Source organism: Scatophagus argus, chromosome 19 (genome assembly GCF_020382885.2).
Source record: "Scatophagus argus isolate fScaArg1 chromosome 19, fScaArg1.pri, whole genome shotgun sequence".
Classification (NCBI taxonomy): Eukaryota; Metazoa; Chordata; class Actinopteri; family Scatophagidae; genus Scatophagus; species Scatophagus argus.
The window spans coordinates 4,002,818-4,025,774 of NC_058511.1; the positions used below are offsets into that span (position 1 = coordinate 4,002,818).

The 22,957-nt window shown below is 42.5% G+C and overlaps 2 protein-coding genes across 3 annotated transcripts; one reads left to right on the plus strand and one right to left on the minus strand.

The window, feature by feature from the left end:
* The first annotated feature begins 268 nt into the window (after positions 1-268).
* Positions 269-12,310, plus strand: rab10 (RAB10, member RAS oncogene family). Its single transcript, XM_046372297.1, has 6 exons — positions 269-1,023; positions 6,400-6,460; positions 7,845-7,983; positions 9,668-9,757; positions 10,782-10,883; positions 11,216-12,310. Exons 1-6 carry the CDS (start codon positions 897-899, stop codon positions 11,300-11,302), a joined length of 606 nt encoding a protein of 201 aa, XP_046228253.1. The 5' UTR covers positions 269-896; the 3' UTR covers positions 11,303-12,310.
* A 1,116-nt stretch (positions 12,311-13,426) lies between these two features.
* Positions 13,427-22,829, minus strand: lats1 (large tumor suppressor kinase 1). 2 transcript variants are annotated; one of them, XM_046372296.1, is made up of 8 exons: positions 22,619-22,829; positions 21,562-22,017; positions 20,816-20,927; positions 18,681-20,137; positions 17,470-18,052; positions 16,741-16,923; positions 16,372-16,478; positions 13,427-16,291 (listed from the first exon to the last, which is right to left on the minus strand). In XM_046372296.1, the coding sequence occupies exons 2-8, from the start codon at positions 21,907-21,909 to the stop codon at positions 15,779-15,781; spliced, it is 3,303 nt and encodes a 1,100-aa protein (XP_046228252.1). In that variant the 5' UTR covers positions 21,910-22,017; positions 22,619-22,829; the 3' UTR covers positions 13,427-15,778. The 2 variants fall into 2 exon arrangements, with proteins under 2 accessions (XP_046228252.1, XP_046228251.1); XM_046372295.1 differs by having other exon boundaries at positions 21,562-22,020.
* Between the last annotated feature and the right edge of the window lie 128 nt (positions 22,830-22,957).

Consider the following 22,957-nt stretch of genomic DNA (forward strand, 5'->3'; position numbering starts at 1 on the left):
GAAAACTGAAACACACCCCGGCTAAGACAGATGCACAAGAAACAAGCCGCCATATTGGATCATTGGATATATTTAATTCACTGTGGTAATGGGAGCCTTGCGCCTAAATGTCCGAGTAACTTATACAGTAACATTTGCCCTCTCTGACAATCTAAGATACGCCCTTTTACCTCTCAATGTGTGCAAAGATAGCCAATCACATTAGGGTATTTGATGAAATGACTTTAATGTGGACCAATCAGAGGCGTGAATTCTGACAGAAGGGGCGGGACCAAGGCGTGTCTGCGGGTCTAGGGTGTCGCCGTAGTGGCTCCCATTCGAAGGCGACGGCGGTCGTCTATATTTCGGTTCTAATCTCTCCAGTGGAAAAGCGAAATAACTTAGATCAGACAGTGAATTTGACACAATTCTGCGTTGAGATTTTTTTCAAATTCTTCTCGGACGAGCTTGTGGCAAGGCACTGGAATGACGGGGTGTGCCGAGAATTTGAATTAGCTCGCCGTTAGTTTGAAGAAAGAGTGAGTCGGGGTAGAGAGAGAGAGAGAGTGAGGAGCCATTTTGTCCCGACTGTGTGGGAGAAAAGAAAGAGTGGAAAAGGGGAATCACACGGGAGGATATCTTATTTTTGCTTTCCGTTCTCATGCTATAGGGGGGAAACAGTCGGGCTTGGGATAAATCACTTCTCGGACACGTCTACGAGCACGTTATTTTGGGTGGTATTTAGCCTACTAGCTTGCCAAGCTAATCAACAAATCCCAGATTGTTAACTGTTAACAGTCAGGAGAAGCGGGGCAGTTGTTTGGATTGGCGAAGGAGCTGACTCTGTACTTTACATAGACTTGCTAGATTATCGGATTTTTGTATCTCGTCTGGGTGAACACAAGCTTTTTTTCCCAATGGCGAAGAAGACGTACGACTTGCTGTTCAAGCTGCTTCTGATCGGAGACTCGGGCGTGGGGAAGACCTGTGTGCTGTTCCGCTTCTCTGACGACGCCTTCAACACAACCTTCATCTCCACCATAGGTAAGAACACTTTGGAGCACAGGCACTGGATGGTGTGTTGTTACAGGGGGTTTCTTATTTTGTTGGACACACGTCGGAGGTACTTTGACAGTTGGGTGACTCGCCTGTCTCCCCTGCAGCTGGAAATGGTAGGCTGGACATATTTGGTTAGCCAATATGCTATCAACGTGCACTGGCTGGCTGACGTTAGCCGCTGTCCAGGCCTGCACAGGTTAGCTTGAAAGCTATTTGTGTAGCTTCATGAGCGCTTTGCTCAAACCCAGCCACCCATGTTTAGAGGGACTATGACTTTACTAGCAATACATGATTATTTTTTATTATGGTTTAGCTTGCCAGTAATGCCAAGTAGAACTGGTTTATATGCCAGAGGAATTGCTGTCATGTCACTTGACCCGGTGGCTAGTGAGCCATCTAGGCTAGCTCTGAGTAGCAGTACAGGGCCGTGGTGCTGTTAAAAAGACACTGAAAACTGCTCCCTACTTAACTGTCAGGCATTTACATCTCAGCATCATGGTATATAACTGCAAGGGTTTATTCCTGTTACGAATTACACCCTAAAGGCTTCACATATCTTGGTCTCTGTTCGAAATTATAAATGCCACACAAGTAAAGCCTCTTAAAAGCAGCGATAGGATAAGTAACAGGAAGATGTACTTCAAATGTCAGAAGGAAAATAAAGTGTATAGTTGCTGTCATCTCGTCATTATTGCTACAGTAATGTGTAAGCAGCATTTTAAGGCACTGTCACTGGTGGAGGCGGTGCTGTTTTAACTTAAATTAACTGCGGCGTAGTCTAATCTAGAGCAATAAATTATACCCTGCGAGAAGATCACATTTGGGTTTGTGATGTAACTGGTGACTATAGCTGTCACATAATTGTAGTGCATAGACAAGGACATTTTCTTCTAAAAAAAGTAACTGTGTGTTGAGTATAAGGTGGCACAATCTGTTGCTTGAAAATACTGAAGTACAAGCACCTCTATTTTGTATTCAAGTAAATGTACGTAGCTACTCTCCATGACTGAAAGAAAACCATAAACAATTCATCATGATGGCATCATCAGCTTTTTTTCCCCCCCTCTGACCTCTATGCATGCATCCAACATCACGCTCACATGAGTCAAGTGTCAAACTATGTAAAAATCCCATCACAGCCCAAGTGAAGGCTCCATTTACTCCTGTTGCTTAAGATCAGTGCTGAGTAATGTAACATTAGACATGTTTTCCTGCACCGCTCGAAGCTGGCTGTTTGCAATTCACAGGCAGTATATCCTTCATCTTTTGATTGAGCTTTAATTTTAAGCCCAGATTTTCGTAACTTGTTGACAACTCCTCTTGACTGCATTGCCCAAGAACTCACAACGATAATGGGCGACAATGTTTCCTGTGGCAACCAGGTTAGATTAGATTTGTTGAGGAACAGCAATGAACAATTGCTGTTTTGCAAAGCTTGCTGTCACACATAGGTGTTTGTGTTTATGCTTATGCTAATGTTTTGTCTTTGCTTTGTCTTGCAGTCTGCCTGTTTGTGTTGTGCTACACTCAAAAGATTGTCACAAACTGTGATGTCAAATTTGAAACGAAATTATTAGATTATGTGACTGATTTGACTTCATCTCCACCACATCAGAGCTTGTGATGATGGTCATGTGTAGACTGACAGGTTCTTAAGCAGTCAAAGACAAATGGTGACCTTTGCTTCTTGTAAGGGTGTTGTTCTTGCCAAGTTGGATAGTAAGTCAAGTATTGCAGTGTTTGTAGCAGAGCAGCTGCGAGTGTTGTTTTAGAAAAATGTAATTATATTCAACATACTGTAATTACCACCCCCTCAGCAAAAGTTTAGAATAAGCTCCAAAAGAACCTGTTTCACATGACGGATAATGTGCTTGACCCTGTCAAAGTAGGAGTGTGTGTCCATATTGTAAACATACTATTTGTCTAATTAATCCCAAAACTTCGGTACACACAGGGTTAAGAGTTTTTATGATAGTTAGAAAAAATACTTAAAATATGAATAATACCAGAAACAATGATGATCATAGTGCTTGAACAACAGTTTTCATCCATTCACAAGCTTCTGTCTCAGCTTGTCTTTGTTCTCCATCCGTATTCAAAACAAAGCAGTATGAATTGTAGTAGGCTGTAAAAAGTTGGGAATATAGAGAACATAGTCTCTCAGCAGACCATCGGGGGCTGTGATTGTTAATAATACAGTAAGTGTGAAATTATTGTGATGTAGATATTTCCTTTTGGTTCTTCTGAAAAATGAGGGCATGTTCTCCTTGCAGTCAAAGGATCTTTGATCAGATTACTGTGAGGTGATAGTCATGTACACAGTGATTATTCAGCTGATTATTTCCTCTATTAATCTGTTACCATATAAAATGTTACAGAATAGGGCATACTTTTCAGAATTGTCTTCCACTCAAGGTGGCATATCCATATGCCTCACCAATGAGCCAAAACCTAAAGACAGCCAATTCATTATCACATAGGCAAAAAAGAAGAAGCAAAAAGTCACTACTGAGAAGCTGAAACTAATTAATTTTTGGCTTTTGTACTTAAAAAAATGCTTAAGTGATCAGTTAGTTGTCACTTAAATTGCTGTAGATCAACTAATTGATAATTTTTTTTTTCAGCTCTAAATTTATGATTAATGGACAGTTGCAGTCATGATTTAATAAATAACTTTCGAAGAATATTAACACAAACCTCTTCGTGTACGTCGATCTGCTTTGACTGATGTCTGATCAGTGAGTTCATTGTTTTGCCCAGTATTTTGTCGGCTGTGATGGTTGGTAATGTTTTGGCATACAGTACCGTAAGCTCAGTGGATGCAGCTGATGTATCATAGCACTGTAGTGCTGCAAGTACGTGCAGTCATTAAATCACTAGATTCCATCCTGGCAAGCAATATTTAAAATGATGTCATAAAAAATTTACTTTCAGAAAAGGTCCAAACCAGGTATAGCCCTTGATAACCAGGACATGTGAAACAGGAGTGTGTTCTTCCTCTGACACGGTACTCATACCTTTGGAGACACAGATGCACAGCTGCTTCTCAAAATACCCCCACTGGAAACCCCCTCCTCTTTCATCAGCCACTTATCTTCATTTCCAGTCTCTCTTGGCTCTTTCCTCCTGCATGTTAGAGGTTATGCATATTAAGTGTGCTGAATATGCATGATGTTGCGATCTGAAATCTCTTTCCACAACACATCGTGAATTTTGCATGGAAACTGGCGATGGCTAAAGTGAGGAATTCATACTTGTGGTATGACTGGTTCTTAAGGGATTATAAAGAAAGCCGGCCATAAACCATGTGGTCTCTGTTTTTCAAGATGTCCAGTTCAGCGTCAGGCTGTGATGGAAAGTGTCATTCTCCTCTGATGTGTGCCCATTTTTCCTGTGATTGGGTAAACGTGTGATTGCACAATACACATATTTTCTTGACAACTTGCCAGTACACGTCACCAGGAAAAAAAACACAAATTCACTCAGTGTTTTTACTGCTCACCAGGAATACACAAATATGAAGTCATCCCTGTTGAACTTGATTTTTTTTTTGTTTGTTTGACAGCACAACGTTAAGTCATGCACTGCATTATGCCCAGCATTTAATTAGTGCATCCTTACTCCTGTTGAATGTTTTTGATAAAGTGTCAACATGGGCATATTAAACTGTTTCTCACTTTCAAAACTTCTGTCTTCCTCTTGCCTTTGTCTTGTTTTGTGTCTGTCTTTCTGTCCCTCCCTCGTTCTCTTGGGGGACTGCCTAATATTTAGTGAGTCACACCTTGGCAGGCAGTTCCCTCATTATTCTGTGGCCCTGCCCCACCTAGAGCACAGCTGTTTCTTGGACTTTTTAACCAACCACAGTTTCTGTCCAGAGCTGAACCGACAGCTCACCATTTAGCTGCAAAATACAACTTCTTGGCCAAAAAGTTCCAGTCATGAGTCACTCCTTTTTTAACTAGCCTCCCTCAGAGCTTCATGAGTATCATGAGTAAGATGACCCTGATGTTGTGAACACTATAATTTATTAGGATTGTTTATTTACATTTTGCTTTAGCCTCTTCTGTTTGTTAGTTCCTGTTGCAGGTAGAACCTGGTAAAAGTTACTCTTTTAAATTTTCTTGCCCAAATAATGATTATAGTTCTATTTTTGATAAATTGTTTAGTTGATCAACAGAAAATGTAGTGCAGATTCCATGTTGCTGATTTGAGGCACTTTTCATTTGCTTTGTTCAGCTTTTAAAATGAGAGGATTTCCTTTTATGATGTTAAATCAGATTACCAAAGATTAATTGATCAGTCAAGAAAATAACTGATATATTAATGGATAATGAGTGGCCCTAGTTTACTATGTAAATTGTCCAAAACCAGTAATAAATGCACAGTACAACTCAGATGCTAAAGTGATGTCTTCATGCATACTTATTTGTTCCCAGTAACTCTTTAATACACAAATATAGTCAGACTGTATTGATATAAAATGGAGAAAAGCAGCAGAAGCTCACCTTGGAGAAGCTGCCCCCGGACACTTGGGGTTGGTAAATGCCCAAAAGAATGAATTCGTTATGAATCATTTTGGCCCCAACATTTTTCTAAATGTTCTGGAATTACAACATATTTGTTATTTTGCTGTACCAAAAATCTTCTAATTCAGAGTGAGTCAGTTAACCACAAGAGTATTCTCAATACTGTTAATTAATTAGTCTCAGCACTCGAAATGAACGGGCTTAAAAAAATTAAATAAATAATAATGAATGCGAAACAGTTGGTCGTGAAAGACTTGAGGGCAGAGAAAACGTGGAGTGTCCTTGTGTCAGAAAAGAAAATTAAATCCAAAGTCCAACCAGAATGGAAACTGAAATAAGTCAGTTTCCACATTGAAAAACATGCACACGTAGGAAAAACTGCGTGCTCTCCCACCACAGTCTGTCATCTCATGGCACCATCAGTCCAAAAACCAAAAGTCATAAAAAATAACCTTACTGCCTCAGTGCCGGCCATCGCTAATACTCAAATATTCATCATATCATGTTTCTAACGAGCTGCATTCAAGCACAGGTTTTACAGTTGAAAGGTTATTGCAGTGCATGTAAACACATTGTCAGTTTTCCTTCTTAAACCTGGTGTGTATGTGTGTGTGTGTGTGTGTGTGGACCCATTGTTCGCCAGCTGCTGATCCCACAGCTGTCTGCTGATAGGCTCAAGGTCTGGGCATGACACTGCAGAATCAGGAAAAGATAATGTTATTGTCTTTCTGATGGAAACACTTGTCACTCACTTTCCATTTCCCTCTCTCCCTAAAAGTCTCTCTTTGGGTGTTTCTGTTGTTCACGTCCATATTTTTGATTTTTGCTTCTACAGGAATAGACTTCAAGATCAAAACTGTTGAATTACAAGGAAAGAAGATCAAACTACAGATCTGGTGAGTCGGTGGACTGTTTTTGAGACATGTAGTTTTTTAGTTTGTATGCCATATATTTGTGTAAGCCAAGGTTCTCTGTGTAGCGGAGTACAGAGTCATGTTCAATTCAGCTTCTTCTCTTTGTGCCTTGTCACATCGTGGTGAAACATCTGTTTGACATACCTCCCTCTAGACCAGAAATATGCTAGAACAGGAAATGGTCATTGGCCCATCAGGACGTCTGCTGCAGGGTTAAGATTGTTGTCCACAGCAGCTGATTTTCCTCAGCTGAAATGACTTCATTTTTAACATTTTCTTCAACCAATACAATCAAACATGAACCCTATACTCAGGCTGGCAGGTGAGATTTGATAAGATTCCATGTAAGGGCTGCAACTAACAATTATTTTCATCATTTATTAACCTCCATTTGATTGATTTGCTATTTGTTGGTGCTTGTTTTGACACAGCTGTCTTGGTACAGTATAATAATCTTGAAAAATGTGTGCTCCTGTTTACAGTCTTGCTCATCTGATCTTCGTGAAAATATGAAACAATGCAAAACTCCCAGTTTGCATCCAGTTTTGGTTCTTGATATAATAATCATGTTTGGCCGAATACTGTCCATTAAATCTCTCCTGTGGCTGTATATATTCCAGTCTCAGTCCACTTCACATTTTCCTTTTTTTTTTCCTGTCCAAGCACATCATGTCTGGGTTTAATCTTCACTGTGCAGCCTGAGCACTCAGAGATGTGGTCATGCTCACCAGATTCAATAAAATCTACCTTTTGCTCAGCTAGCTTTAATTTTGAATGTCATAGTGAGACAGCTATTGTGATAGTAGGTTTGATTTGCTCATGTGAGCCTGGTGCTTCTGGGCTTCTTCTCATTTTCTGTATCAGCAGTGATAGATGGATGTTGGCAGGGTTTCCCCAGATAGCAAAATGTCATAGTTGAGATGCATGCTAGTGCAGACGTGTGAGGGACATAGTTAGCCTGCAGTAGATTTTAATGTGTGTGTTTATGAGGTTCAACTTGACATGTCAGGGTGACCAAGCTCACAGAGTTGTTTGTCTGCACAAGAAGTGCTTTTTCTGCTCAGAGTTAAAATTGTCCTGATGGAGCCTTAGATATTTAAGACTTCCATCTGCCTCTTTAGGTGATTAAAGGAACTGTATTACAATGATTGATCTCTGGCACACCTTACAATGGCAATTGAGGAGTAAGCAGACCAGGTAGAGATTAGTGGTAATGTGTCTGTATGCTAAATATTATTTATTTTCTGTCTCAGACAAAACATTTCAATACTTTTTACTGTTGTGTTGCCACTCTCATACTTTGTATTACAATACAAGAAAGCAATGAATATGAACTGTGTGTGTGTGTGTGTGTGTGTGCGTGTAGGGACACAGCGGGCCAGGAACGGTTCCACACCATCACCACCTCCTATTACAGAGGAGCCATGGGCATCATGCTGGTCTACGACATCACCAATGCTAAGAGCTTCGAAAACATCAGCAAATGGCTGCGCAACATTGACGAGGTAAAACACACACACACACACACACACACACACACACACACATTTTCCATACTCGTAGCCAATATCGTCATTTGATTTTATGTTGCTCGGTTTAGTATTATCAGAGATGTTTATCAGTCTGTAATTGTGGCTTTTGGAGAGTGTTGGCCCTCCTTTTTCTATTGTTAATCCTTGGCATAATGACAGATTTAAATACTATAAGGGATTGCAGCCAACATTGCTGACTAGTTGGCTGATCTGTGTGCAGTGAGCTTCGTAGCAGCAGGAGTCTGCATTACTGCAGATGAGCCTGAAAGGTACAGACATCTGTGGAAGAACCACAGACAATGACAAGATCGTGTCAGGTGTTTCAGACTTTCACTTTTATTTAAAACCATTAGCAGGAAGTGATATTTTGTTTGGAATAGCATCCAGTGCAGTTATGGTATGACAGCTGATTGCCCAGTAGTGTTGTAGTAATTTTGGAGACAAGCCGTCTTTAACATATGGGTAGCGAGCTCGGCCCTGTTAGAGGTAGATGCATCTGTTGTTTTTCTGTGCTGGTGCCTGTTTGCCTGGCATCTTTTATTGTCTTTTATGCTTCTGCCTTACTGTTTATCTCAGGAGTTATTAATCTTTAATGTTAGTAATATGGTTGAATCCATGCCAGAGAAAACACATCAGATGAATTAAGGTGACAGTTACAATCAGTAGCTTATCATCTATTGTTATTGTTCTTGGGTGAAACAATGGACTGCTTTCACGATGCAGGATGAGTACGAAGGTGCTACACATTAACTGAAGTGGATTGGGTGAGACTGCCAGGCGTTACTTGTGATTTTTCTCACCCTCTCTGTTAAAGAGCTTATAGAGTCCAGTCCTGCAAGGGAAAAGAAACACGATTCATCTCCTGCTAACTAAGAACTCGGCCTGTGTGTGTGTGTGAGTGTAAGTTTTAAGCATGTCTTAGGAGTTGTCTCTTTACGCAAAGAATAGTTTCATTTTTGTTTATGATTGTCTGTTTTAGAGCTCAACAGTTAGTCGAGCAACATAAAATGAATCTGCGACTATTTTGATAAGCAAATCTTCAGTTAGTTTTAGTTATTTTATTTGTCAAAATAGCAAACATTCATTTCAGCATTTTTCACTGCTGTCTTGACGTTTTACAGAGCAAAGGATCCATCGTGATAGTAGTGGTCGCATAGATTCTTAATGAAAATATTTGTCACTTGCATCTCTTAAAACTATCCAGAAAGTTTGCGGGTCTGAAACATTATTTTGTCTTATATAATTGTGCCTTATTGTATTTTTCTATGCTTTTAATCATCTAGAGAGCCTCCTGAAATATCATGAGACCCACTGAGGAAATCCCGCCCTGTAGGGTGGGAACCACTGGTCTGGATGGCTGGCATTTGTTCAATAATTTGTAGATGCAAAACAAACTATCCCATGAAATTTAGAAAGTAACTGATTTGTATACTCGGCCATTCTGCCCACACTTAGAAATGTTAATGAATAACCTGTTAATTACCTGTGTGTGTGTGTGTGTGTGTGTGTGTTTTGTTGGGGTTGATTGATCAGTTGGTTTGTGGGATGTTGTCCAAATGCAACTGGTTCAAAACAAACATGTGCCAGTGCTGTGGCGTTTAATATCGCTGATATTAAAAAGTCACCTTATGTACTCTCTCATCTTTATCTTTTTCAGCATGCAAATGAGGATGTTGAGAGGATGCTGCTAGGCAACAAGTGTGATATGGAGGACAAGAGGGTCGTACCAAAAGCCAAGGGGGAGCAGGTGAGGTGGTGCAGTCCACTGCAGCAACAAGCAACCGTTCATCATCAAAGTCCTGCGAGCTGATGGGCCCATTTGTTGCTACCACTTTCATAGACTTGAATCCAGAAAAACTTCTGTTCAACCAGTTTCCTGCAGTCACTCGCTTTTCAGTCCCATGTTTTCACTTTTTAGAGCATGACAGCACAGGGAGAAAACTGTAATGTTTGTCGAATACATACTGTACGGAGAACGGGTTTAACCTGAGGTGTAAGAGCTGCAGAAAAGAGTTTGGACATTTCTGGAAATAACTTGTGAAAGCTTGCACCATCTGCTAAAACATTACCTCCTTATAGAACGTTCCATAAGCCGCTGTTTGTGTTTGCATGCCTCAAAGACTTATGCTGCTGCAACACCTCAGTGACTACTCACAGCGACTACTCAAACAACGGTTTCTTGTAACATAACTCATCTGCAACAAATCCTTAAATTCTGTAAACTGATGCTCAAATTAAAACATTTTATCAAGGAAAAAAAATGTTTAGGCACAAACTCATACGCAGCGTGAGTTTTAGACGTTGAAGGTTTCCCTCTTGAAAGTATCTGCTGCAGAGTAAACGGTTAGAGAATAACTGGACTTTGTAGACAAGCTCAGAGGATCAGGACTGAGAAACGTGAGCCTCTTAACTGTCTGATGGAGTACAGTCGAAGTGCCCTTGAGCACATGCCCTTAAATATCATTAAATAAGTGTGGCACCCAATCAGCCAGCAAGTGAAAACATCTGGGTGTGCAGGGCCTTTAAGTGCTCTGCCTCTTTGTGCCTAAGCAAACCAGCAGTGAGTAGTCTGTCTGCAGATTTAGCACCATCAGATACAGATCTGCTTACCCATACACACACCTGCCTGACTAGAATGGTGTGTGTGTGTCGGTAACGCCAGCGACACCTGATCTCTGTTCTGCGCGGAGGATCAGCCGCTTTATTTTTGGACCGGAGCTTCTTTAATTGTGGCCTCGCTCGCCGTCCTGACTCTGTTTTGTCCTGCGCAGATCGCGAGGGAGCACGGCATTAGGTTTTTTGAGACGAGCGCCAAGGCCAACATCAACATCGAGAAGGCTTTCCTCACGTTAGCAGAAGACATCCTGAGAAAGGTGTGTGCGCACTTTGCACGCCATCTGTGTGGCTGGGAGATTGAGTTGTGTGTGTGTGTAAAATCATGATCTGTTTAAGTAACATCTCAAACTTTTTTGGTCGTATGCTGACTTTTGATCTGTCATTTGATTTGTGGTTCTTGGTTGTACTCCTGCAAGGACACTGCTGCTAAACGCTGTGAACGCTACGTTTTTTAATTTCCACTGTGGCAAGCGTTGAGGACAGTATCTTGATTTAAAATGGGTCTTCGCTGGAGATGATTTTCATGTTTATCAGCAAAACTTGTTCATTTTGAATTCATTTTGTCTGCCTCGTGTGTTTTCTGCGACAGACGCCCGTAAAAGAGCCCAACAGTGAAAACGTCGACATCAGCAGTGGAAGCGGAGTCACAGGCTGGAAGAGCAAGTGCTGCAGTTGAACAACTTCTCTGTTTCAGTCACACTAACACACACTGACACACACACACGCACACACACACTCTCTCTCTCTCTCTCTCTTTCTCTAACTGCTAACTCTCTCGCTCTTTCTAACCTGTCTCATGAGTTTTCTCGCACACTGACACAGTCTCTTTATCAGAATGAAACAATAAACCACTTCACTGGTCTAATACCCCCTCCCCCACCCCACCATATTCTTCCACTCTCCGTCTGATGATCATTTTTATTTCTGATAAAAAAGAGAAATCCAGTCACGTTTCTTGTCATTTGTTTTAAAAGTTGTAAAAAAGAAAAAAAAAAAAATTGTGAAAAGACAAGCTCATATTTTTAATATTTCCTTTGCCTGAGGTCACCTTGTTGTACGCCCTCACCCTTAACCCTTCCCTCACCCTCTCCCATCCATCCATCCACCCACCCACACACAGCACTCACCTTCAGTCAGAGGAAATCAAACAAAAAAGACAAACGTAGGATTAACATTTTGTACACTTAGTGGGATTTCTGTCGTCTAACCGTATTTGGTCATTTACAATTTGTTACCAAGTGACAGAGGCGTGGCTAGCTCCTTTTGTATGTGGGGGTTTATTTTGTCCTGTGCCTTATATGGAAGACAGGGGCGGGGCTGTGTGGTGGGCGGAGCCACATCCACCCAATGAAATTACAGTTTAATATTCTGTCGGTTCAGGCTCCAGACAGGAGGAAGCCGAACTGAAGCAGAAGGGTTTGAATTTCTCCTCCAGCCAAGAGAACGGCATTATACACTATGTCCTGTTTATTGATTTTATTTTATGTTTGATTTATTTTACTTATTTTTTAAATTTTCTTTTTCCCTTTTTTTTTCCTGCATGCAGATTTCTTTGGGTTGGAAGCGTTTCTGTAACGTTGTGTAACATTTACCACTGGGTAACTGTGGGCGGGAGGTACAGAAGTTCTCTTTGGAAATTCAAACAGTTTTGCAGATCCATTAAAAATAAGCTTGTTTAAGTTAACTTGTTTGTCCTCAATGGTGTGCAGTGTGTAGTTTCATGTGTTCACTCGTGTCCGTCGGCTTCATGTTTAACAAGATTTCTAACGAGCAGGATTTGGGAAGTTTGTGACCTTAAGAGGAGGTTGTCGACAAAAGCTTTTAAAGAAATTGGGTGACTGATCCCAGGAAAATTCTAGGGTCAGACTAACATCTGGTGTAAGGTTAACTGATAGGTTCACTGGAAGGGTAAAAAAAACGACAAAACATGGGACTGTTCAGACAAAAATCAACTGGGAAAAACGATACAATGTGCCTCAGGTAAATGTTGTACATACATGAAAATAAAAAAGAGATCCTTCTTTCAGAATCTCAGTTGAAGACTAATGTTCTGTGTTTTGGCATTGAATTCCAACGACGGCAGATCGAATGGCAAATCAGTTGTCCCAAAATGTCAACTTGCAGACTAAAGCCACAAAATGTGGTTTGATTGTGCGACTGTATACTTATGTTCCACTGCTGGATTTTAAACCATGCAGATACAAAACTGAAAAGAACATCAAAAGGGCCTTTGGCACTGAAACACTGGAGAGACAGGAGGTGCCCAGTAGAGATAAGGTCTTTGTCTGGCGCCCCCTGGTGGCTGCTGCCTTAAAATCAGCACACCAGCGTACGTCGATGATTTAAGACACGGGATGTTGGCCATTTTCTGAGTTATTTTCCTTTGCTCAACTTTTGGGTTTCACACATTTCAGCTCCAAAATATGGAAACGCTGCTCTCATTATGAATATTACTTTGGATTCTATCTGACAAAAGCCAGGAGCAAACTACAAGATCTTGATTAAATTTATAGCTGAAACAGCTGATTAATTAATCAAAAAAACACAAAACTTTTCACTTCCATTTTTTTCAGCAGTGGGGTTTTGTTGCTTTTATTTCTTACAGGATGGTAAACTGGATATCTTAAGACATTTCTACATATCATCTTGAGCTTTAGTATATGAGCGTTTCCTGACATTTCATAGACCAAGTTATCAATTAGCAAGATTAACTGATAAATGAAAATAACTGTTCAGTAATAAGTTTCTACTTGATGAAACTAATAACAAAACAGCGCAGCTGGGGTGCATATACAACATGTTTTGTTTTTTTACATTCTTTATTTTATCACCCTCTTCTGTACCCAACCTCCCAGAGCAACGATGTACACAAAAATAAAATTCTCTCACTTAACAATGAAAACACAAAACCAGTGCAGAACGCCAGTGGTCACCAATAAATCCATAACTACATTCAGAGATCTTTTCTTAATCACAGAAAAGTACAGCGGGTTACAAAATGATCACCGCGGAGGGCAGTTCTTCCCTCCACCGTCAGTCCATCAATCCAGTTTATTTTTCCTTGTATATCAGTACAGAGGCACGTGGCGGTCGGGTGTAGTGTTTCTCAAAGACACAAAACGAGATTATGATGTTGAAGGAACTGGGGTTTTAAGCCAGTTTCTTGGACAATGCTTATGTGCCCGAAAGCAAGGCATTTCTAGCTAATAGTGTAACGCCACAAAAAACTAACTTCATGGTCTTGTGATCTTTCATTTTCTAAACGTGGGTTTACAGCAAAAGAAAAAGTCCAAACCCACCTATTTAGTGCTTTGGTTGAGAGACGAGTATTAAGCCCGAATGGTGATAAAGACGTTAAGTTGTACAAAAAAAAAAAAGAATTAAAATGCATTCAGAGTCCTGTGAGTTAGTGTTGTGGGTATTCAAGGTGTAGGAGAGACGGAAAAGGACGCGACATATTGACAGAAGGCAGCAGCAGAGGACACTGACGAGGGCCTGCCCTAAAGAACAAAATCAGCTCACAGGGAAGAGAAAAATATTTACATCAACTGTATACAACTTAATTTATAAATACATTTTAGGTATAAATTAGAAAAATAAAACAACAAAAGTCTACTGTAGTTCAATCAACTACTACTACTCTCATGCCAGTCTGATTATTAACCCTCTTTATATTTGGTGAAAGATTAAAAAACAACAGCAACAAAAGATCAAAAAAAGGCACAGCAATGAATAATTAGAACGATTTATCCCTGCAAATTTCTATGAGTCACAACACTAAATCCCCATTGCAACAGACATTAAAATATAAATTAAGACAATTTTTTACCAGTAAATGTAATTCCAACAACACAAATTCCCACACTCAAACAGCATCTACACTAGCATCACCAGCTCCAATTTTCTTAAATAAATTAAGGCTTTAAGGGGGGGGGGGGGGGGTTGCGATAAGTCGTCAAAGAGAGCACCCTGATTCTCCTCTGCTTTCTGTTCCTCTGAAGGTTTTCAGGCAGCACACGTCATACAGTGTACCTTTCACACATTAAAGGAATAGTTCTTATATTTTTGAGAAAAAAACAAAACAAAACACACAAACATGAAGCTGGGGCCAACAGCTTAACTCGAGCTTAACTCAGCACAAAGACTGGAAACGGGCCAATGGCTAACGTCGCTCTCGCCAAAGGTAACAACGTGTGCGGGCAGCCTTGATACTGTGGCTGCCGCAGAATGAGGCAGTCATTCTGTAGAGTTTTGGGAAGTTGGTGAAAAAGTTCGTTTTAGAGGATGTGTTTTAGCTCTCATGCATGCTGCTGTCAACATTTACCTAAAACTCCTCAGTCATCGTCACCTTTTCTAAATGTTAGCACGTTTCTCCCATCCTAAATGACAGCAAATCTAAAATCTAAAACCTCTACTGGCTAACATGAAATAATAATATGTTGTGAAGTGTAGAATAACAATGTTGAATGGTGTCACTTTGGACAAATGTACCGCTCTCCTTAAAATACATGTAACCACGTATATTCTTTGTTATTAGTCTTGACAATATCAAATGTTATGGAGCACTGACTTTCAGGTGTGTTGTCAACCCTGTGAGGTTACCAGGCAACAAGCAGAGACTCCAGGAAGTGACTGCATCACCAACTACTGTTTCACCAAACCAAACATACAGCTGCACAAACGTGGCCCAGTCAGTATTCAGGCAGGTGCTTGTAAGTGAGACGTAACTTGTTACTATCAAAGGTGCTGGATGGGTGACTGTTACCTTGAGACAGAGACAAGCTGCCCATTTGCCAGTTTAGCTAATCTAATAGGCTGCAGCTTCATATTTACAATACAGAGTGGGGAAAAAAGTGGCATCAAACTTCTTGTCCAGCTCTCGAAAAGAAAGCAAATGAGCGGATTTTCCCAAAATGATTAACTATTCCCTTAACTTGTAGTCTGAACATCAGGTTTTGAAGTCCAAGTCTGCTGATGTGAGCGTGTGCTGCAGAGTGTTCTGCCTGCTCCTAAAAACATACGTTCCTGTGTTCAAGCAGTTTAAATGCTGCACTGCTGCAATCCCTCATTCACACACACGCACACACACACACGCGCGCACAAACACCTCCACAAATGCATCATGTACAAGTAGCTCAGCTGGCCTCAGATGCTACACATAGACCAGGTCCCGGCCCTGAGAGGCTGAACTACTGGATGCCTCGTGCACCGGGCCCTCTGAGTCCGCTTCGTCCCCGTTATAACCCTCATACTCGATGGGTTTGGGACAGCTGTACGGGTGGCCGTTGTCGTCAAAGAAACGGCGGAAGGTGAACTCGTAGAAGGCGTGTTCGGGGTGTTTGCCGTTGCGGAACCAGCCGTTGAGAGTGTCGTTGAGGTTGCCCTCGCCGTCGCTGTCGCTGCTCCACAGTTTATCTGGGTCCACAGGGTCAAAGTTGGAGGTGTCTGTGGAGTGGGCGATGGTGGGGATATAGGGCGCCACCTGCTGCCGCAGGTCGCTGGAGAAGTCGATGGTCTTGAAGAAAGGGTGAGCTTTGATTTCGTCGGCGCCGTTCTTGCCGAGGCGATCCTCCGGGCCGCGACACAATTTGACTATGAGGTCTGATGCCTCCGGGCTGAGTTTGGCTGGCGGGGGAATGTGCAGCATGCTCTTCCAGTTTATCACCTGGTTTCAACAGCAGAGACAACATCAGAAACAATGAAGTGTGCAGATGCACAACATTTCACTGCAGGTGCTTCACATACCTTCAGCTGTGTCTCCAGGGGCGTGGTCGCTAAGAAGGGAGGCTGTCCAACAACCATTTCGTACAAGATCACACCAACACTCCACCAATCACACAGCTGGGTGTATCCTGGAGGAGATTAGCGACATCAATTAGACTGCAACATCATCTCTTCAGAGGGTTTTAAAGTTAATCCTCAATTCTGCAATCAGTTTTAAATAATCAGCTTCTGATGCTCAGTTGTTCAGTTTCTTTTGTTTCATTGCAGGTGAGGTGTAGCTTATCCCGCTAGCAGAACTGCGATAAGCACATCCAACATCTTGAAAGAGAAAAACAATAAAGTACAACTTGTTATTCCACCGTCCACCCTGCAGCTGTGGACTGCCTGTACCTGTTCGGAGCAGCACTTCTGGTGCGATGTAGTTGGGCGTCCCGACCAGCGAATGTGCCAGACAGCGCTGGTGCTGCCGAGCCTTTCGCCTCTCCAGCGGCTTCAGACGGTCTGTGCAGCGACAGTTGGCTGGATCTTCCCATTCCTTGCTGAAGTCCATGCTGTCCTGCCTCACATGGTCACCTGGAGAAAGACCACACAGCACAACTCTCAGTACTTGGCTCACTGTAGCGTGCAGCTACGGTTTTCTGCCAGGCACCTGAATGAAAATAACAGGTGACAGGTGTACTTTTAAATAATTCCTATGTGGTCCTTTTCCATTTAGCAGCATCTTCATGCTTTCCAAATTATCCAATGCATATCACTTCTTGCTGTGTCCAGTGAAGCGTTCTGAGAATTTGGAATTTTGAAAGCCAAGTATTTCTTTTTGGACTGAAACTGGCAGTAGTGAAATATCTTTTTATTTGATATACAAGTTTCAGCAACAGAGAAATTTATTCTTGGCAGTTTGAAGAAGCTCCAAATTAGATTACACGTTGCTGTTTGTGCGTGTTCTGCTGGCAACTTTCCAATAGTCCCAAATCAGCCTGCATTTAGTTATTTGTAATCTTTTCGAACACGGGCTTCATCAGTTTAGTACACTCCATTTGAGAATGTACCGTACGTATCGTAGATTGAAGAGTAAGTTGAATATTTTGGATGAGCTGTTACTAATAAAGTGAGACCCACCACTCTGGTAATACTTTGAGTCATGTGTCCAGCGGAAGCCCGTGCAAAGGCCGAAGTCGGTCAGCTTTATGTGTCCGTCTCGGTCTATGAGGATGTTGTCAGGCTTGATGTCTCGGTGAATGAAGCCCATCTTGTGGACGCTCTCCACGGCGCAGGTGAGCTCTGCGATGTAGAACTGGGCCAGCTCTTCTTTGAAGATGCCGAGCCGGATGAGAAGGCTCATCATGTCCCCTCCAGGGATGTACTCCATGACAAAGTACAGGTTGTCCTTGTCTTGGAAAGAGTAATAGAGGCGCACCACCCACTCGTTGTCGGCCTCAGCCAGGATGTCCCTCTCAGCCTTGACGTGGGCCACCTGGTTTCGCAGCAGCACGTCCTTCTTACGGAGCGTTTTCATGGCATACAGCGCTCCCGTGTCCTCTTTTCTGGCCAAGCACACCTCGCCGAAGGCTCCAATGCCGAGGGTCTTGATGCGTTTGAACATGGATTTATCCATCTTGGCCCGCTTTAGCCGGATGTAGTTGGACTCCTTCTGGCAGAGCATCATACGCATCTGCTCCTGAGCTTCTGAAGACAAACCCACCTGAGCACAGGACAGGGTCAGGATTGATTTAACGGACAAAAAAAATCTCAAGATGCAGTAACACAAAACACACAAGTCATTCTGGTTAGATATAAAGTGGAGTTCAATTCAAATCAGCGCAGAATGCATTTGATATGATCTATAAATGCAAACATAATGTATTCCTCACGTGTTAATCATAACTTTAGCCCAAAACAAATACGGTCTAGCAGCAACATGATCAGTGAGATGGAGGTCATGGGGTGACATGCATTTCCTTCAGCCACAACATGCTGCGCATAGTACGTTTAACATTCAAAAGACCAGACTCTCAACACAAGCTTACTTGAATAACTGATACGTGTGGACTAATTTGTGTCACGGGACAGCAGCGAGACCTTTACCTTTTTAGATCAGCTGTTAGTGACAGCAAGGAGGGAAGGAAGAGAAAGAACAGCCGAGAAAATAGTTACCAGAGTGAAAAAGACATGATCACAGAAACAGATAATACAGTGATGACAAAAAAAGTAGGGAAAAAAGAAGAAGAAGAAGAGTGACAGTTTGAATAGCAAAAAGTGAAACAGATTAATCTTAAAGTACAGTCAATTCACTAAGAAAATTATGCAACTACAGCTGTTCACATTCTCACCCTTTGCATCTCACTTTCCAGCTGCTTCCTCCTCCGAATCCTTTGCTGATGGTTCTTTAGGATATTCTCCACATGCTGCTCCATGAAGAACTTGAAGGCCTGGGGGGAGTACAGCGCAACTCTCCCGCACTCCCCTCTCCGCTCTTCGTCTCTCTTATTCCGCCGTACAGGAACAGGCGATGTCGTGATTTGCTTCTTCTCCTTCTCTGTCGCTGAGGTGCTTTCGGAGCTTTCCGTCGTCTTGTCTCGGGAGCTGTCACCGCCGCTGCTGTCCTCTTCAGCGGGCTCCTCTCTGCCCGCGCTGAGCTTACTGGCCCCTTGATCGTAGGCAGGGGGGCAGGGTGCAGCCTGCTGCTGGAGGAGATGCTTCGGATAGGGTGGAGGGGGTCCCTGGTAGCTGGGAACTTCTACAGCAGGGATCTGAGGTACAGGGGCTGGGGGTTCTTGGTAGGCAGGTGCAGCTGGAGGCGGTGGAGCCTGCTGCATCCATGGAGGGTGTGTTGGGGCGACAGCCGTGTGTAACTCAGGTTTCTGTACCCGCATGCTTTTGACTGGCTGCAGGATGGGAGCCTGGGTGATGGCAGTGACCGTGGTGGCAGAGGGCTGGGAGCTGGCTGGGTGGGCCGCTCTGCCGTTCAGTTGGTGGTTGTTGAAGGAATTGGAACGGACTGGCATGTTGTGTTGCCAGGATGGGGACAGATCCTGGTTGCTGCTGTTGCCAGGAGAAGACTGGGGCTGGTTGGGAGCCAGAGGAGCTTGGGACCAGGACTGGGGAGGGCCAATGTTGTACATATCAAGGTTGTGACTGTTCCTGTTGGGAACCATCATGGACTGAGGGATGTTCCCACCGTTGACATAAGACGGAGATGATGCAGGTCCTCCGGCCAACATCTGCTGGTCAGTGGGACTGTGTCGGCTGCCCTGGTTGACCGGGTATGGCGGAGGAGGCTGTCTGCTGCTCCCCGGCATGTAGTCTGGTTGAGAGGAGCCACTTTGAGACCAGCTGGGGGGGAATGTGAACTTACTCCCCCCAGAGCTTTGCATTATGATGGGTTGGTGGCCCATTGGCACTGGGCTGATCCCACGCTGATTCTGAGGAGCAGCAGCTTGGTATCCATCAGGCCAGGCTCCCTGGGGTACTGGAGAGATGCGGGACACAAGGTAATCCATGTTGCCAGAAAAGCGCTTGGTTGATGGGTTGCTGTCCCAGGATGGTGCAGGAGGCATGGCACCGCGGTTTGGTGGAGGTGTGACACTGCGCACCTGTGGTGGCAGTGGAGGATTGACTCTCTGGCTGTTACCAGGGTGACCCTGTGGGAAGGCAGGAGGTGGTCCCGGGCTGTCTGAGCGGTACATCATTCCATCCACCATGAGAGGACCGTGTCGAGGAGCCAAAGACTCCTTAGAGCCTTTCCAGCTTGGTCTCCTCAGCACAGCCTGCGGGATGTGAGAAGCTCCTGTGGACACAAAAAGTTGTTTTCAAGGTGAAGTGATAAAGGGATGAAAATTAACTCCTGGAACTGCTGCATCCTGGTAGACAAAACAATCAAAACTTTGAAATGGCAACTAAAATAAACAGGTCTAAAGACATTTTTCCACAGCTGAACAGTTGTTAAACTGTGTAAAACATGTAACACTTACACATGTGCATACACACATAGGAATGATGTGCTCTCTTGCCCCACAGCAATGTTTCCAAAGCTCAGTAATTGACTTAGTTTATACAGTGTTATTAAACTGAATAGGAATGACAGCTGAAATTATTAAGACCAAATCTGTATAACATGGCTTGTCTTTAGAGATACACTGAACATCAGTAATGTATTTCCTTTGCATGTTTTGCTTTATTTAAAAGGTTCAAACCAGCTGTGAAAACTCAAAGAACAGCTGATGATACCAACAGTGGTTGTCAACATATTGTGACGACTGTCTGTCCTTGAATGTACCATTATGAATGAAAGCCAAAAACCATATTTCCAATACAGGAGGCAGTGACTCATCTTCTTTTTGTCAGCATACATTGTCATTCAAGCAAATGTCCCAAATACTGCGAACAATATCAAGGCTGAATAGACACGCCTTGATGGAAATAAAAGAGCAAACCCAGCATTTAGTCTCAGCGGACAGTGACATACCTGGGGCTTTCAGAACTGTAGTGTTGGAGTTGGCAGAAGCCATCTGTTCCCTCATCGAGTCCTGGTAGCTCACCTTAGACATGTAGTCTGCCCCCATACTGCGACTGTTGCTCTGTTTAAACAAACAATTATTTTGCTGAACAACTCTAGCATCTTTACAGTCCTAAAAAGTCATGTAAATGGGCTAAATGGCAACAAATTATTTCCATAAGTAAATTATCTGCACATCATTTTCTTGATTACAAATATATTAAATGTCAATGAACAGCAAAAAACGGCCATCACAATCTAACAGATCATCTTTGAATGTACAAATCCTCACATTAGAGTAGAATAAGAGAATGATGAGAAAATTTGCTTAAAACATTTAAAATCTGAACACAATTTTCATAATAGTTGCAAAATAACTGTCTGTCAATCAGCTAACTGGATCAGTTTTTTTTCCCATAAAAGTTTCAACTTTACGGTTACTTATTACAACTGAGAGTTACTCCTCTGCATGCTGTCCCACTTAATACCTGGACTGCAAGCATTGGCTCAAAAAAAATCTGCAACTGCCAACAGACAAACTGATTGTATTGTCACCTGTACAAGCTTGCCATTCCACTTTACATACTTTTCATTTTTCAAATAATTCTCCACAAACAAAGTACGCCGAGTGATTATTCTCTGTTACAGAGTTATGTTTAGAATGAAATTCCTCCACAATCCTTCACAACAACCTGTCTCGAAAACAATCATCTCACCTCCTCAAACCCAACAAATGGGGGTTCCAGCGACATGGGTTTGTTAGCTTGAGGGCCTGAAGTAGTGGGTTCATTGGCAAAAGGCATCAGGGATTTGCGGATCTCCTGTAAGGCCTTATGGTGGGGGTTTTTGGGGTTGCTGCAGCGCCCCTGTTGCCTTGAGTCCTCAGGAAGCATTTTTCCTGCTCCACCAATGTCCACTTTAGGTGGGTCAGAGGGTTTAGACAAGTTGCGCAGACTGTTCCGTATTTCCTGCAGCATTTGTTGGCTGTTGCCACTATAGTTACTGGTGGGAAATGTTTTGGGTCTCATCTGTCTGTATCCTTCGGGTTTCTCCCCTCTCTTCATGTAAGAGCATGTAGGATGACGATGAAGGGGATGAAGAGGATGTCACTCAGTCCAGGGTTGCAGCAAAGGATAGCAGGGGTTTCTGATGTCTGACCTCACATCTGCATGCTGCTGAAAGAAATGTACAAAACCAATTTAAGATAAGAAGGCATGTAGAATTTATGTCATGTTACCTAACTGGTTGTGAAAATGAGATGCAGTAAGCATTAACAATATGAGGATTATTATTATCCGGACTGTCAAACGTACGAGTTAATGTGACCCCATGACTGGAAAAATACTTAATTTCAGCGATTAACCATTTTGGTTTGGACTGAACTGGTTCTTCAAAGCTTTAAAGAAAAGAAACGTGCCTCAAAAGAAAAAAGCATTTCTTCACAAAACAAGAAACCGTTCACTTGCCAGCGTCGTTAGCAGTCAGAGCTAACAGAGTGCTACTTTAACGCTAAAGCTCTGGCGTTAAGTACACTAAAATTAAAGTTGTTTGTCACATTCGCTTACATTTCACCGATACATGGCGACTCGTAAGCTGCAAAGTGAAGTTATCAAAATTTCACTTTGCATAAAATCAAACGGCGCAGCATTTTCTCCGCGGCCTGTGTGCGAAAGGCATCCATTTGCTGCTAGGCTAATTCAACAACAGGTTGCGAATTAGCTGTTAGCTCGGAGCACAACTGGTAACAGTTAGTTGTTAGCCGTGTCAACTTACCAGTGTCTGTAGCTGCCGCGTTTCTCCACACTTTTCCTATTTTGAGAATAAATTATATTCTCTTCACTTTTCTCGGCAACAAGTACGTGATCTCAACTTAAAATGTCCTTATTATGGCGAGCTGGCTTGTTTCTAGTCGCGTTGAATTCCTGGGATGTCTGAATGACAAGTACAACAGCAACAAGTCAGACGCGGAAGAAATGCAGCACACTTCCGGTCGTTGTCAGCTTCACAATAAAAGGAGGAACGTAAAAGGAAGAGAAAATAATTTCAGTCTAGCAGATAAAAACATCTATTATATATTTTACAAACTGTAATATTAATATTCTAAACAGTCTT

What these genes read in the sequence shown, in the direction of transcription:
- lats1 (XM_046372296.1), bottom strand. Translation starts at nt 21,909, where the DNA reads ATGAAGAGAGGGGAGAAACCCGAAGGATACAGACAGATGAGACCCAAA. An exon ending in TGGAAAGTGAGATGCAAAGG is followed by an intron (nt 18,053 to 18,680) that starts GTGAGAATGTGA and finishes TCCTGTGCTCAG; the next exon opens with GTGGGTTTGTCTTCAGAAGC. An exon ending in CTCAAAGTATTACCAGAGTG is followed by an intron (nt 16,924 to 17,469) that starts GTGGGTCTCACT and finishes GTCTTTCTCCAG; the next exon opens with GTGACCATGTGAGGCAGGAC.
- rab10 (XM_046372297.1), top strand. Translation starts at nt 897, where the DNA reads ATGGCGAAGAAGACGTACGACTTGCTGTTCAAGCTGCTTCTGATCGGA. An exon ending in CAAAAGCCAAGGGGGAGCAG is followed by an intron (nt 9,758 to 10,781) that starts GTGAGGTGGTGC and finishes TGTCCTGCGCAG; the next exon opens with ATCGCGAGGGAGCACGGCAT. An exon ending in CAGAAGACATCCTGAGAAAG is followed by an intron (nt 10,884 to 11,215) that starts GTGTGTGCGCAC and finishes TTTCTGCGACAG; the next exon opens with ACGCCCGTAAAAGAGCCCAA.